Consider the following 16,281-nt stretch of genomic DNA (forward strand, 5'->3'; position numbering starts at 1 on the left):
GGAGTTATATTCATCATGTGAGTGTGAAGGAAGATTAAAATTAATGCTCTTTTAATTTTCTATACAATGTATGCTTTGAAAGGTGTTATTTTTTCAGTCAAGTAATTACAGGGTGGAGAGAATGTGAGGCCAATGGCAGGAGGTTAATTACATGACCAAACACCCACTACATCTTGCTCAAAGGACCCTGAAATGATTACACATTGTTGTAACTAATAGCCCAGTCTGGACTGCTGGTTGGAGGGTGTCCTGGTTTAGGACAAATTAGGGGAAATCTCCAAGAGGGAGCCCCCCAGAACAAAACAAACCTCCAACCACCCCTCCCCCAACACCGGGTTCGGGAAGGAATTCCTCGGAGGAGCAAAGTGGAAAACAAAACCTATTTATTTACAAGTAACAAAAGAACACTCCCCAACACAAGAAAAGAAAAAAGGGACCAGACTGTGTTGTGGAGGGCGCCGAATCTTCTCTAGCAGGCTTCGGGTGTCCTGGAGCTCGCAGGTCCGATCCGGAGCCGGTCCAGTATCTTCAGGGGAGGGTAAGAAAGAGAGAGAGAGAACAAAAGAAAAAGGGAAAAAAAAAAAAAAACCAGCGCAAAAGCAAAAAGCAAGCAAGCAAGCAAGCAAGCAGCTAGCAAAAGCCAAGCAGCCGAAGCCCAAAGCCAAAAGGTGCCTGGTCACACCCCCCCCCCCCCCTCCTCCTCTCTTCCCCATCCCGCCACAGCCAGACTGCCGGGGGGGGGGGTGGGGGAAAAGGCACAGCTGCCAGACATAACACACGATATTGGGATAAAGGCTGTCACCCCACGACAGAGGGCTACCCTCAGCTTGAAAGAAATGCATAACTTCTACCTAAGTATCTTTACTATTTTAAAAAATAATGCTGTATACCACAAAGAGACTAGCTACATTTCTGGAGACGGGAGACATCAGTTTATTTACACGGTCCACTTAAGGATTGTACATAGACTCTATTTCTTATGGCCAGCCAATTTCTCATCTTCTTTCACAACACAGCAGTTGGTAAGAAAATAGTTTACTTAAAGTAGAGATCTGTGATTAAAAATAAAAACTATCGGAATGCTTTTTTTCATACCTGCAGCAGCTCTGAACTTTGCTTTAACTGATTTCATTTTAGATTATGTCAGAAAAGGCCAGGAGATATCATTCTATAATCTAATGTGTATATCAGTCATTAAATCTCTCCTCTATACTTCTGCTTTGAAAAAAACCACTCCCTGGATGTAAAGAGTCTTCAAGAAAAACAGTCAGTATTTATCTGAAAATGAATCCAGCAGATATTACAGTATTAGGATAAGACTGAGTGGTAACCTCTTACTGGGACCCACCTCTCTTCCCATGTGCTTCTGATTTCCAGGAGCTGTTCACCTGAGGACAAACACACATCTTGCTGAAGTCAATCTGAATGCCCATGTGCTACAAGACAGTCAGACTCTCATCCCCCTTGCTGAACATGGATCACAGCACAGCTCAGCAAAGACAGGACAAAGGCTGTCTCTGCTCTGAACCTACAAACACAGGTATGCCTGAGCACCCCATCCAGCAGGAGACCCTGCCTTGAAGCCAGATGCATAAGAAGAGCTTCCAGGCTCTTTCTCTAAAATGGTCCCCTGGGCCATTTCAGCATCCAGATCTACTCCTTTATTGCCCAACTATCTGTAAGTTAAGTGGTTAGCAAAGTCCGGCTGGGAAATGGATAGCTCATAGACAACTCCTGGGCATGGACTATGAAAGAGCATGTGCCAGCAACCTCTCCAGCAGGCAATCTGCACACAGCCACTCTATTTTACAGCTAAAACAATTTTAAACCATGGAGGTGGTGAAGCTAGGTCAGCTGGCTGTAGGGCTAGAGAAAGGTCCTTACATTGCCTATTTCATTAGTACAAATATAACTCTAGATATTTTGATCCAGGAAGTATTTACTAATAAATTACTTTGAAAGATCTATACATAATAAAATTTAAGCATTTTCCTTAAGGGAAGTTTCTTGACAGTTTTCATCCATACAGAAACCAAAAAGTAAGATGTATTTATTAAGATAGCTGCCATTTTATACAGTTCTGTGCTTCCCCCTCCCTAAAAATAGAGCGAGGATAATTGAACTGAAAAACCTAAAGATTTCCAAAACCCAATTACATAACTTGCCACACTTCCTTTGTTTTCCCCTCTTACTTGTATTTCAAAGAGGTCAAGGTTATTAAATATAGGCTTCTGCATTAATACAGTAAGAAAATCAGGAACTAAGCACATAGTAAAGATTTTTCATGTAACGTGAATTTGCTCACCTAGCCTGTATAAAGTATGTTTACCAATTTGGGTATGAAATTGATACTTTGATGTACACAGTGTGTGCAGTTCTTCTAGGTGAGATAATGGTACATTAAAAAACTTTTCTCTCCCTGATTTATGTGTGCTTATAGTGTCCAAAGCTGCAATCCTTATTCTGGATAATTTATTTTCCTCAGTGGGTGTGTCATCTATGCAGACACTGCAGTTTGACGACCCAGGTTTGTTAATATTGCTCTAACATAAGGTTTTGCACTGCATTATGCCAAATTACAGCTCTGGTACCTCTGCTCTCAAAACACACACATGCTTGGGAAGCCATCAGAAGGGTTACTTTAATAATTTTGGTCTTACATATGAATTTATAACTTTCAGTAGTGCACTGACTTACACAGCATGGCACTATACATCAGATGCATGCAGCCTTGGAAAATTAATGCTGCATTCTGGCAACCATATGGGCAGCTGGCAAGCAGCCAGGAGACCAGCAGAGCATGACCCTACCTTCATGCAAGCCTTCCCGAAGCAGGAGAGCTGTTTGCATGGGCTGCACTAGCCAAGGAGCAGAAGTAAAGGGATCCTGAGCGTGGTTGTTGCTCATAACCATCAGATCCCACAGGGACCAGCATATGCCAGTGTGATTAATGAGAGGAGCTGCACAGACAGCAGACAGACCCTTGTGGCAGGTAATCACATGGGCACTTGTGACTTTGTGATGTCCAGGGAATGAAGAGGATTGCAAAGCCATCCTTGTACATCTATGTTTCTTCTTTATGGTCGTCTCTTCTAGCTGGTGCTCTCACCTGTGACAAAATTCAGCTTGCAAGCTCTACAGGGAAGGGCATTTATCGTATTTGTTCTGTAAAATGCATATTAAATATTGAGTGCTGAACAAACAATCAGAATAATAGCTTACAGCACCGTAGTTATCTTTAGCACATTGGGAAAGAACACTGTTCAGCAAGAAAAGAATTTTTTTAAAAACTACCATCACTTGCAAGGAGAGCAGTTTTTGTTTCCCGTTCTTTTGCTTCACTTACTCTATTATTTCTTATCAAGCATGTGATCTTCTAAGGACTTAAATCTAGTTCTGCCACCAGCTTCAGCGGGCATACCTGCAGGAATGATAGTCTGAATTGGAAACTCCTCAAATAGGATTGTCTTCTCACTGTGTAAATGATAGAAATCTCACAAAGAATAGAGAGAAGAATTTAATTTAATGGTTTCAAGTAACTTTATGCATGACCTTAAATGGAAGATGCCTTGATGACAGTCAAACACACAATCCTGTTTATAATATATTTTATACATGTAATGCTTTCCATTCATAAACATCTTTAATTTTTTTTTAAATTTTCACAGGAATCGTGTCACTCTCCAGGCTTTACAGCAGCTGTTTTACTTCTCATTGCAATGGCCCTATGAAAAAAAATAGGGACTGCAAGTGAAACAGCACACATTTTCCACAGAAAACTAGCTGGTACACTGTAATTTAATGCTTTAGTTCCCTGAACACTTGCTTTTCCAAGGAAATCAAGGCTTATGTTTTATCTTCCACAGTATAGTCTCTATATGCCGGTCCTGCTGGTTCACTCAGACATCTAAATTTTTGTCTACACCAGTATTTTCCTTAAATCCTGATTCTGTACTAAAGATGCTGTCATTTGCCTGTTGATGGCAACTTGTTCAGCAAGTACAAGCAGGCCTGGTTTCTTCCAATGCTGCTTCAGCACTGACCAGATCATGGCAGAATTAATCATCAGCATAGTTGCTGCTGCTATCTGACCATCAGCAGCATTTCCACTGCTCCTGCTACACAGAAATACGTTGTAGTCACTCAAGATTTCTGAGAAGTCACATCTAAACATTGTTAGCCTGCTCCAATTCTGCTCCATTTGAGGGATTTGTTTGTATCCAGGCTGGAGTCTAGCTGTGGTTTAGAAATGCTGACTAGACATAGTTAAAATAGAAATAAATAAATTCTCAGCTGATTATATCCACCATGTGGATCCAGCACAGTAATAATTTCATTCCTGGTGCTCCCTGGCATTTGAAAACCCAGGCATGCCAGCAATGCTAAATCAACTACTTTCAGCAGCCAGTTTTCCCAGAGCAACCACCTCTTTTCCCCAGGAAAACCAATTTTATCCATGTAGCTTGTAACAGCAAAACATCCATCTAATTCCTCCTTTCTAATCCTGAAGCAATACAGCCACTGTTTCTCACCCTGTGAATTGAACCAACCCATTTCACCAATATGCAGACAGAACCAAGCATACAAACCAGCACAACATTCTGCAAATGTCATCTGTGACAGAGCACAGAGATATCTGCCTTGGGTAGTGAGCTATCACATCACAGATGTGATACTTGGTTTCTGGGAGGCATTGCAAAATATCAAATGCTATCTGGTAGCACACTCTGGATTTTGGAAAAAAAAATAAATTCAGGCTTATTTTCCCCCTTTCTTTTATGTACGAAGGGTTTTGTCTGATTTTTTCTTCTCTCTACACTTTACATCTAAATGGAATACAGTATAGTTTTAGTATGATAGCACTACAAGAACTTGAGATTTTGTGTCTCCCCTGACTCCCGCTAAGTCCTCTAAGGGCTCAGACAGGCTTTCAACACATCCCAAAATCTGGGACCCAAGAAATAGAATCCCTTCCACCCTTGGAACTGGAAACTCTGAATATGGCACAGTTACATATGTAGGGCAAAAGTATAACTGACCTTCACCTGTAAAACCAGAACTTCTGGTAGTTATACAGGTGCTGTACTACTGGATAAAAACAATAATTTAATTGCTTAATGTAGACAAGGCCTCTGAGGAATCTCCTTCTTTAAATAACCCAGCCAAATCAAAACTTCATCAGCAAAACTCACTCCTCTGAACTCCCTCAGCAAAGAGGAACCTGAAATACTTTGCCAGGTATGCTAAAAGGAAACGGTAGTTCCCCCTTTTTAACCACTCAAAGAAACCAAAAAAGATACACACTTGGACAACCAAGTTCAAACAGGATTGTTCAAGTAGTAAGTTTCAGAGGCTGCCCAAAGCACAACAAATATGACCGCTGAACTATCAGGATGCATTACTTCTGCGGGTTAAGAAACAAAGCCAAACCCCCAGAGCTGGACTGAATTCCAACGTCTACACAATGGGCGATGCCTCGTAGGGCCAACTGACACGTTTTGTGAGAAACCACAGAAAAATGACGCGTCTAAAATCCATTAAAACGTATCTGATGCTTTAACTTCTTATCAGGTTTATCTCAAGCTGTGGAAATTTCTGTCAATACAGCTTTTTTAGACAATTCCTTCCACGCGGCTCTCCCAAGGCACTCCATAACCATCATCAAACGCAGCAGCCACCGGGACACAGCGGAGCGTCGTTCCCCCGGCTGTGCCGGGAGACGCCGAGGCACCGCGGCGACCCGGGGGCCGCAGGGCGAGGGGGCGGCCTTGACCCGGGGCCACTCCCGGGCCGTGCGCCCTGACCTCCGCCCGCGGGCAGGGCGGGCTGGGCAGCGCCGACATTCCGCCTTAGCGCGGGGAAGCTCCGGCGGGGCCGCGCCGGGATCCGCCCGCAGGTCTTTGTTCCCGCAGCCGCGGCGGCTCTTTGTTGGTGCCACAGCCCGAGCGCGGGCCCCGCGCTAAGGCGGCGCCCGGGGCTCCCGCCGCTTCTCCCGCGGGGCCTCCCGCCGGCACCGCGCTCCCCGCCGGGCCGCGCTGACCCCGCCGCCGCGTGTCCCCGGCCGCCGGGCGGGCACTCCCGCTGCACCTGGCCGCGCCCCGCCCCGCCCCGGCCCCCGCCGGGCCCCGGCCGCCCCCCCAGGCCGGCGGGAGCAGGGCAGCGACAGGAAGGCGGGACACGGAGGGCACTCTCCGGAGGCGCGCGCCGGCGGGAGGCGACGGCCGCCGGGAGCGCGCGCAGGCGCGCACACGCCCGGGAAGGGGAGGAGGAGGAGGGCGGGCGGCCGGGCGGGGGCGCGCACGGCCGGTGTGTGAGGGAGAGAGCGAGGGGAGGGCGATCCCGGGGCGGAGAAAGGCGGCGGCAGTGGCGGCTTCGCTCGGCTCAGGGCAGGCGAGCGGCCACAGGCGCTGCCGAGCCGGGAGATACGGCGGGCGCTGCCGACTCGGGGCATCCTTCCTCTTCCTCCCCGCCCCCTGCCCGCCCTTCCCCCTTTTCTTTCTCTCCTTCTCCACTGTCCGCCGGGGCCGATCGCTGTCGGCGGCACGATCCCGGGGCGTTTCCGCGGCGCCCGAGCCGGCAGCGGCCGCGGGGAGAGCCGGTGCCTGCCCTGCCCGGCCGGGACTGAGGGACACCCCGCTCCGTCCGGGGCTCGGCTGAGAGGGCCTGGCCCCGGCCCCGGCTCGGCTCCCCGGCGGCGGGCTCGGCGAGGATGTCGGGCGGCGGCGGCAGCCGGGAGGAGGAGCGGCGCAAACTCGCCGACATCATCAACCACTGGAACGCGAACCGGCTGGACCTGTTCGAGATCAGCGACCCCACCGAGGTGAGCGACCCCGGCGAGGGCCTCCCGCCCGGCCGGCCCGGTGAGACGCCGCGCCCAGGCCAGGCCGCGCCCCGCGGCCGCCGGGCTCCCGCCCCGGCCGGCGGCTCACACACGGGCGCTCCTGCGCTGTCCGCGGCCGGGGCTCCGCTCCTCGGTGGGCAGCGAGGGGCCCTGGCCGTGCCCGGGTGGAGGCAGGTTGCAGCGGCCGGGGAGAGGAAGGGAGCGCAGGGCCGGAGCCCTCCCCTCCTCCCTCTGTTCCCTCCCGCAGGCACATGCCGGCCTGACCCCGCGGGACAGGAGGCTCCGAGGCAGGGGAGAAACCCGCTGGGAGATGGAGGTGGCGAAAGGGGGCGGGCAAGGGCGACAGAACAGGAGCTGCCCCCGTCCCGAGCCCGACACGGGGTACCTCCGTGGGTTTTTGGGTTTTTTTTGTCTGTCTGTGACTTTAGCAGTACATACAGGCGGCTGGTGGAGGAGGATTGAGGAGCCTGGTGCTAGGTGCTTTTTTTGTTGCTAGCTTGTTTGTTTCTTTAAATATTCGTCTTTGTGCGGAAGGCGCCTCTTACAAAGCAACCTGCCGCTTGCAGTCCGGCGGCTCTCCGGGTTGTTGGTGCAATCCCTGGACTGGCTTTCCCAGGGCGTATCGGACGGAGGGCCTTGGCTCTCCGAGCCTGCAGGCTGCCAGCCCGCCGCCTAAAGTAAATACCAGGAGCAGGTTCGTAGACCCGAGTTCACATGTTGTACTGGAAAAACACAGCGGGTAATTTCTGCCTAATGAAGTGGGTGTTTCTGATGGCCTGGAGAGGCTGGGGTTTGTCCTTTTTGAAAGAAAATAAAAATGTAATAGTCAAACCACACCCTCCCGCTGCCCCTTGTCATGTTCCCTTTGGCTGGTTCGTGCTGCGCGTCTGGTTTGAAAGCGGCGAGGGGGGGTAGGGGGAGGGCTGGGGACGCAGGTTACAGCCCTGTTTGTGTGTGACAGCGGGCTCCCTGCTCCGAGGGTGGAGGCTGATCATGTGCGTGTTCCCGGGGAAAAGGAGGAAATTCACACTTGCTCTTGGCCTGGCCCTGGTTGTTTATTAACAGAAGCCTCTGAGAAATCACGTTGGCTTGGTCTTGAAGCTGGCTCCTGTTCTGCACCTTGGTGCTGACTGCTAGCAGAGCCACGAAAAAGTGTTGAAAGCAATTCTAAGATTAGGAACTACGACACCTTCGGGTATTTTCAGTTCTGCTCATCGCAGACAGTTTCTTGAACACAAAGAGGAAGGTTTTCTGTGATTATTCCCTACATCTTCCAAGATTTATCCTAATTAGAGTTCCTTGATTGCGTTGCTTAGGTTTTAACAATGTCATTGTTGCTTGACAGTCACTATCTCAAAAAAGTGGGCTGAAGCCAGTGTCAAGAAGCTTTCATGATTGTGTGTGAGAACATAGCACGGTCTTTTTGGAATTGCAGGTTGACTGCTAACTGCCTGTGGCTAAACTTTTTGTTTTATTGATGAGTTTGTCCATTCCCAGTACATTCTAACTCCAGACTGCCTTTGTGTTTATGGCAGACTGTGCTTCTGTGGTTTTGTTAGTAAGCTGTTTACCAAATCATACTTTGTTTAGGTCATATTTATTATCATAGTTAACTAGAGTTTGCACGAAAGTCACCAGCTTCATTATAAATATTATTGAAAGAAAAAATAATTTTACTGGCATTCACTCTACACTTCTGCACTTAAGCCTCTGAACCTGTATAGGAGCATACTCACCATTGTCAGTGATGACATTTCAGTTGAACTACTGAATGTAAAAAATGAAGTGCATGCATAATATCCTTGAATGTATGAGGTCTTTAGCTTACTAGTTCTAAAAGCATTTGATAAGACTGCAGGTGAGTTTACATCAAACTGGCAGCAGGTAACAATTTTATAGGTAAAGTCTGTTTTCCTTCCAGATAATTACATTTACAAATGCTCGCATTTATTTTCACTCTTACCCTGAGCTGACACAAATTTGGCAATATTTTCAACCTAGATAGTGGTGTGATTCACATTTGTACTGTTTATCAACTTAAATGAAAGCCCTTTTACTAGACTGCTTGAGAACTGACAATCCTCTGTTGTTTCCCTGTTTTTCCAGGCTCAGCTTGATCATAAGGCATATCTTGCTTTTTGCAGGGACTGCAGCAAGTCTGGCATCTGTGAAGATGCAGTAACCTGGATATGACTTTTGGCTGTGTGTGCCTGAGCTGAGTCAAACTGAATCATTTTAAGCTGTCCAGGCATAGTTGCTGGGCTGCTGGGTCAAGTTTGTAGCCCAGACTGCAGAATGTCATCCAGGAGCTGCTGGTTGGGTGTATCAGTAGAGTTGGTGCCTTGTAGTGATTCTCAGGCACTTCCTCAGTGAAAGTGACCTGGTTTAAATGAGTTGTCTTGCAACTTTCGGTGTAAGAGAGTAGGATTTTCCAGAGGGCTAATCACAGCCTCAATAGTGGGGTTCAGAGTTTTTGGTAAAGCAAAGGAAAAGTGGAATCTAGTGTAAATTGACTAGGGTTCTAACAGTATAGACTATGCAGTGACAGTGAAAGGAATTCAATGTGACCAACTGATGTACCTTGGTATTAGCTTGGAAGGTCTAATTCTTTGGTGAGATGAAGTTGTTCCAACTCCATTAGATCCTCTTCGCTTTACTGCAGTGTGTAAAATGTGACTTTGTTTTGAAGGTTGGGTGGTATTTTGAAAGTAGTTCAAATGTGTGGGGCTTTATTCAGAGAAGTGGTTCATGAAATTAATCTGTTTGAATTCCTGTTAATATTTTATTGAGTAGACTAGTCCTAGGGAATTAGAGATCTACTTGTTTACTTGCCTCTTGAGAGACTTCAGGAACAAATTGTTAAGGTATGAAAGACATTGAAGAGCAAAGCCTGGATAGGGCATGTTGAGTTCTGTTACTTTTTCTTAACTTCTCTTTGACTCTAGTAGTTAACTAAGTAATTTAGAGTGGCTTTACTCCAGCAAAATAAAAATGAAAACTTTCTTTTGCATGCTCAAATACAGAGTTGAGTATTCCTCTCTCTGTATTATGTGGAAAGCTGAAAGACTTTTTGGGAGTGAGGATTTCGTATCATCACTGGCCTTCACTGAAGTAATTTGTGGAGTCATGCTTGAGAGCAAAGTGATAATTTAAAATTTATTAGATATTTACCTATTTGAGCCATTGTTGCTGTTATGAGAAACCTGTTAATTTGCATTATATTACTCTGAAATTTTAAAATTATTTTTATTCAGAAAGTAGCTCAGAGATGCTCTGTGGCTTGAGAAACTTATAATTGAACAAACCCAAAACTCTGCATTTGCTAGCAGAAGTTTAAATGATAGTGTTTCAGGAGTGCTGCTAGGTACAGACCTTTGTTAAAGATGTCTGTAATACTGGTCATCATTTAAACTTGATTAAGCTTTAATGTCTCTACTTACATGAGGCAGCTACTCACTTTGGCAAGTCTGAAAAAAAATACTGGACTTCTTGGGGGAAGGTGCAGTGATTCGTGTTTTTGTTTGTAGATAAATTAACAGATTCAAAATGAAGCAGAATGTTAACCTTTTTCTTCAATTGTTTCTCCTTGCCCTTGGTCCAAGTATTGTGGATGCTTTTTCCTTTTTTTTTTTTTTTTTTTTTTTTTTTTGTCAGGCATAGAAACACAGTAGAGAGACTTAGAAAAGACTTTGACCTTTTGCAGTAGGAGATAAAATGATGGTTTGATCTTGATTTAAGTCTTGGGTGCTTACAGCATCCAAAGTTTTCAAAAAGGAGTGAGTTTGAATGAATGATTTTGTAGTAAGTGCAGAGTTTTTTTGGGAACTTGTAGATAGGAAATGATTTGCATTTATACAGTTTAGTTTCTTTAACCTCCTCTAATAAAAGTGCTAACAGGAGTTGATTGTTATATAAAATGGATGTTTTGGGAGAGAGGAAGGAATGGAGGGGTGCTGTAGACCGTGCATTTATCACTGTTTGAATGCATCTAATAAGATGCCATATCTGAACTATGTGTTACAATTATTGTTGATGACAAAATAAGGTTTCATCTTTTATTTATGCTTTCATAGCTGTTATATGAGAGGAAGAGAGGTGCTGCATTTTCTAAGCATGGTTTGTGGACTAGGAGTGTGAGTTGCATTTAATTCTTTTGAGACAGACACTTTTGTAGAACAAGTGGGATTTTTTTATAACAATTGCCCAGGGGCTGGAGGATTGTTGTCAGAAACAGTGATCTGTTGTAGTTTTGTTTTCTGATGGAGAATGGTTTTCTAGACTAATATACCTCTGTGTCAGCAAAAGTAGAAAGGTCTAATCAAAAAGCTTAGAGAAATTACATGCTTTGCATTAAAGAATAATTCCTGAGACTTTGACTTTTAAATGGCCATCATAAAAAAAAAAAGAAGGCATTTCAAAAGTCTTCATGGTTATTTGATTACCTTATGTGTGAAAAAACTTAGTCTTAGCGACAAGTTATTAGAAATAACCCTTCAGAATGTGGGCGGGGCTTTTTTTTCCAGGTTGCTTTGTTTTGGTTTTTTTTAATGTTGACTTTCCATGTGTTGTGTTTTGTATGTTTGGTCTATCCAGTATGTTTTATATTGTTTTCTTTGGCTTTAAATACAGGTAAGCAATCTATTAACAGAAAATATTGCACAGTACATTGTATGGCAGGATATTTTAGGGCTGATGGAATTCTGGTCTTCTTCTGAACTTTTTGGTTTCAGATCTGTTTCTGCTTCATTAAGTGTCACAAGGAAGGTATAAGCATTACAGCCTTTTAATGGTAGTCATGCAAGTTTGTTATTTAAATCTAGTTAAAGCAACGAGAAACAGGAATTTTTAGGTTTTAACCCCCCTGCTGTTTATCTGCATGGTTGCTCACCCGCAAAAAGATCTCACCCTTTAAAAATCTGGCTCTGAGGCTTTTTCAAGACCTGTTTTTAAAATTGGTAATCTATTGTGTTATGGGTGATACTAGTAGTGGAAATGCAAGTCTGGAGCTAAGGAAACACCATCTAAATGGTGGAAATACTTGTGCCCTCTCCACTAGTCAGATTGTACCACTTTCAGTAGTTTAAGCAAGTGCAACTCTCCACACTGTATAGACCTCAAGAAGCTGGTAATATATCTGAAGGTATTGTCCTTTTCAGTTTGCCAAACCCATGGTGTGGAAAGTTATCTCTTTGCAACAAATGTTTAAACTACTATTTAGTCAGTCTGGAAGGGTGATTGGAATCCTGAGGACTGATGCCTGTGCTTTTTAGTGAACAGAATGTTTTTCAAATAATTGCTACCACTAAGCAGGCACAGTTCAAGAGGACATAAAAACACTGAGGCATTAGTTAGAGGTTTGGGATTACTAATTGCACTTTACTGAGTCTGTTGAGCTCTGCATTAAAATGGTTGGAAAAAAGAAGTCAGGGATGCAGCCTGCTCACGTGCATCAGAAGGAGTATTTGGAGACCAGTTTTCCTTTAACTGAGTCAAAGTGAATAGTCATTACAAATGAAGTCTTAGTGCTCTCTAGAGAGTCCCAATTATAAGTTTGAGTTAAGATATTGACCACAGTCTACAGACATCATAATGTAATGAAGATAGTTCTAGGAAGAAGTTTTAGACTGTGCTTTTAATACTCCTTATACAAGTTATTTCTTGAGCCAGTGGCCAATTAGTTCCATTGAATTCAGACATGCTGGCTTTAAGAATTCCCTCCTGATGTGTGGATCTGTTCCCCGCCTGAAATGCCATTGACAAGCATTACATTTCAGCTGAAAAACCCCCAGACATCTAGACATGTATGGGATTTGCTTTGTTTGTGCAAGTGTGTTTTTTCTGTCAAAACCATTTCTCTTTCAGAGAGGTTAGACCAAGGTGAATGGAACACACTGTCATGATTTTTGAGGAAAACTTAGCTTTATGATTAATGAAATTCTGCTCTTGTGTCTAGATGCATTTGTTATCTAAAGGGGGTAACAAAAGCTAAAACTTAGCTGGAAGGTGATAGAAGTTGAAATGAACTGGTGTTTGTGGGAAGGCTGTAGATGATAAGAAACCACTCTGAGTTTGTCTTTGTGTCAGTATCTGTTGGACTAGTTGCTTTGTTATAAATAAAGGGAAATAAATGGTAGCTGTGCAAAATTCAGAACATGCATAAAGACAACTCCTTGTTTTGAGCAGTGGTTCTGAAGAAGGTGGAGTTGACTCACAGTGTGAATTAGTGAACTAAATGTTGTGCTAAACTTTAGAGAAGTCTAATTTAGCAGATATTACAGATAGGTAATGGAGTGTCTAATCTGTTTTTCAAAGTGAACTTCATGCTAATGGAAGCCTCTTCTGAAGTGTATTTGAGTAAAACACTATTTAGGTAATTGTTGATTTTTCAAGATTTTTGGCTAGATTTGAAAGAATATTTACATGTAAAATAGATATTGAGTGATGCTCATTTCATCTTGTGCAAAGACTGAAGCTTGTTAATTTCTGCTGTTAAGATTGTTCAGTAGATAAATGAAAGAGGTAATTGATAGTTGTTCTGGATGCATGCATCACTTGGCTCATAATTGTGTTAAACTTCTTGCAGAGGTTCCTCTTTCCCCTCAGGTCTTTAATTGTGAGTAAAAATTACTGCTTTTTTGTAACTGTCCCTGTCTGGAAGCTTAAGAATCAAAGATGAAAACTTGAGTCAACAGAGGTAAAACTCTGTAGTAGTTTAGACCTAGCAGTAGCAGTCAAATTATCTTCCTGGACTGTATGGTGCCTCATGAGCTTTTGCATAATGAAGATATATAAGGTTGTAACATAACTTTTTTCAAGTTTTCCACGTGGTTGGTTGCCTTCAGTCATTCAGTTGCAGTTCTGCCTTTTGCTGCTGTCTAGTTTGGTTCTCAAGAAAGACTAAAAAAATCTGCTTTAACACCAAGTCCAATGTTTTTTTTTTTTTTTCTTTTGGCCATCACCTGTTTTTCTCATACCTTCTTATTATGCATGGCTTCAGTGTTTTCTTGTGTTGGGTACATGTAACTTGCTAAAACTATTTTCTTTAATGCTTCAGGATAATGGTCATCTCCTTCTGTTACAGGCATTGCCCTCAAAGTTATCAACTTATTGTTATTATATATTCAATTAAATTTTCTAGATCTGCTTATTCCATTGCGTGCTCAAGTCAGACAGCTCCTCTTCAGATCATCTTCTAGCACAGAGGGCTCCCTCTTACTAGGGAGCCATTCCTCTGATTCTTGCTCATTTTTGCCTCCTATGAAGATGCCTTCTGTGTAGATACTACTTGCTTCATTTCTCTATGCAACTGAGTAGAAGAGGGCTCTTTAATGCCCTGGTCTGTCTTGCAGAATTTTGTTGTAGATTACTCATTACTCTGGGAAATTTGTTTAGAGTTTGAATCCTGTAAGAACTGGAAAAAGTCCTAGGACTAGGGTTGTCATCTAGAAGATCAGTATAGGGCATTAGTTTTAAGTGCAAATTTGCACTCAAATGTAAACTTTACTTGGTTACATGAATTTGTAATTTGTGTTTGAATTGATTCATATTAATAGAAGAGTCTGTAAGAGTTTGATTGTACTGATGAAATTGTGTACACTCCTGTAAGTTTGTTCATGGCACCTCTTCCAGTGAAGTGCAGAAATTACACATCATTACTTTTGAAAATTTTAAGCTTTTATTAAGTGGTGCTTGGTATATCTTAAGAATAATAATAAATGGGTTTCTGATTTTACTTATGTATGACAAGATTATGAAAGAGATTCAACTTTAAAAAAATATGAGTTACTATAGTGATTCTATTCAAGGATGTTGGAAAACTGGCTGGTTTGGTATGGAACTGGCAATTGTGTGCGTTTGGCTATGACCCCTAATGCCAGGTCAACTCCTGGGTAAATATTTTGGAATGGCTTTTATTCACTACAGTACTAGTTGCTATAGAGTGATGGCAGACTGAAACAATGGCTGCAGGGTGGGGTTTTTTATTTGGTCAGTGTTTTTCCTACTATGATAATTTGCACTCTTGTGACTAGAACTCAGAAATACGAAAGCTCTCACAAAAACTCACTACCTAGTGAAAGATGATAGTGTCCTGATTATGTGGTTTAAGGCTTCCCCGTGGTGAATTGTGTCCCAGGGCATGGCCCTGCTGTGTAGTAAGGGAACCTTTTATAGTGTGAAAAAGTGAAAAAGCATAAGTTGTCTGGCAACAGTATTTATTTGGCTGACAAAGTATGTTGCTCAGAGCAATATTTGTGAACTAAGATTTCGGTGTGTAGACTTTTCAAGCACTCCATGATGTGTTTAGTATAGCTTTCTCTTGGTTACATGACTTGATTTGTCAGTCCACACTCTTCTGTTTTTTAGAGGCAAAATACAATTTGATGTCAGTGTCATGCTTTTACATATATTTACATTTTGCTTTTTCATATATTGTATTGCTTACAAAACCCAATGGAAAATCAGAATCTCACTTCTTAATGAAAATTAGGGGCTGTTGGATAACCTGTGGTTGGGCAAGAGTTCAAAGGACAGAGAAACCCTGCCCCAATGTCTAAAACAAGAAAAGGTCTAATTCTCTTTGCCCTCCAGAAGGTGCTCTACTTTGAGCAATACATCAGCTTGAAATTCAGAAGGTCCCTTTAAACATTTTGTTATTGTTCTCAATTTTAGTAAAAACAATTTTGCCATGTTCTTAATTTTAAAAACATTGTGACAATGCTGTCTGCGATACAGTGCCCTGGATGGGAAATTGTCTATGTGGAAACAAACAAAATTGAACCAGGTTGTGTTACAGAAAGCTTTGCAGTGCTAAAATGCTTTTCATAATATCACTTCTTTTATGTTGAGAAATCTGGTTTGCATTCACCTTCCGTGTACAATTTGATAATATTTTCTGCGTTCGGATCATATCCAAGCATTGCATATTTCTTGTAGAATGCTCTGTGTTTTATTGGGAAACATGTAAGTTGTTTCCACTTAAAGTGATAGCCTTACTGAACATGGCTGCTACTTACTTTCAGTGCAGACAGAATGAAAGTTTTAAGACTTCTTTAATAATCACTATACGGATTCTGGCTGTTTAAAGAGTAGGATAGTTTATTTTCATATCTGGAAAAGGAAAATAATCTGAAAGTGGTGATGGAAAGCCAGTGTTTACTAATGAAAACACTGCTCAATCCTGCTAATTGATTTTGATGGATTTGCCTGTTAGGTCTAGTGTTTGCTGTATAGTGAAGAAGGTCAGAACTGGAATTACTTTAGATTATTGCATTTTGTGATCCAATTTTTTAGCTTTTTGAAACCTTTAAAAAAATAAAAGGCCAAACAACTGTTTCCTTCTTTAAAAATCAGTGAACTGCTCTAACAAGGCCCTTCTTTGTTTTGAGTGAGATGTATTGTAATACTTTTGATAAAGTCTCCAGCAATACTGAAACTGTATC

The 16,281-nt window shown here is 43.0% G+C and overlaps 1 protein-coding gene across 25 annotated transcripts in view; it reads left to right on the forward strand.

The window, feature by feature from the left end:
- Window positions 1-6,685: 6,685 nt before the first annotated feature.
- Window positions 6,686-16,281, forward strand: part of AFDN (afadin, adherens junction formation factor) — a 115,346-nt gene continuing 105,750 nt past the window's right edge. For all 25 annotated transcript variants that reach the window (XM_074537387.1, XM_074537401.1, XM_074537409.1 and 22 more), the window contains exon 1: window positions 6,686-6,820. In XM_074537387.1, the coding sequence (XP_074393488.1) occupies window positions 6,710-6,820 (111 nt within the window). In that variant the 5' untranslated portion in view covers window positions 6,686-6,709. The remainder of the gene's footprint in view (window positions 6,821-16,281) is intronic.

The sequence above is a fragment of the Zonotrichia albicollis genome, chromosome 3 (assembly GCF_047830755.1).
Source record: "Zonotrichia albicollis isolate bZonAlb1 chromosome 3, bZonAlb1.hap1, whole genome shotgun sequence".
In the NCBI taxonomy this organism is placed as follows: Eukaryota; Metazoa; Chordata; class Aves; order Passeriformes; family Passerellidae; genus Zonotrichia; species Zonotrichia albicollis.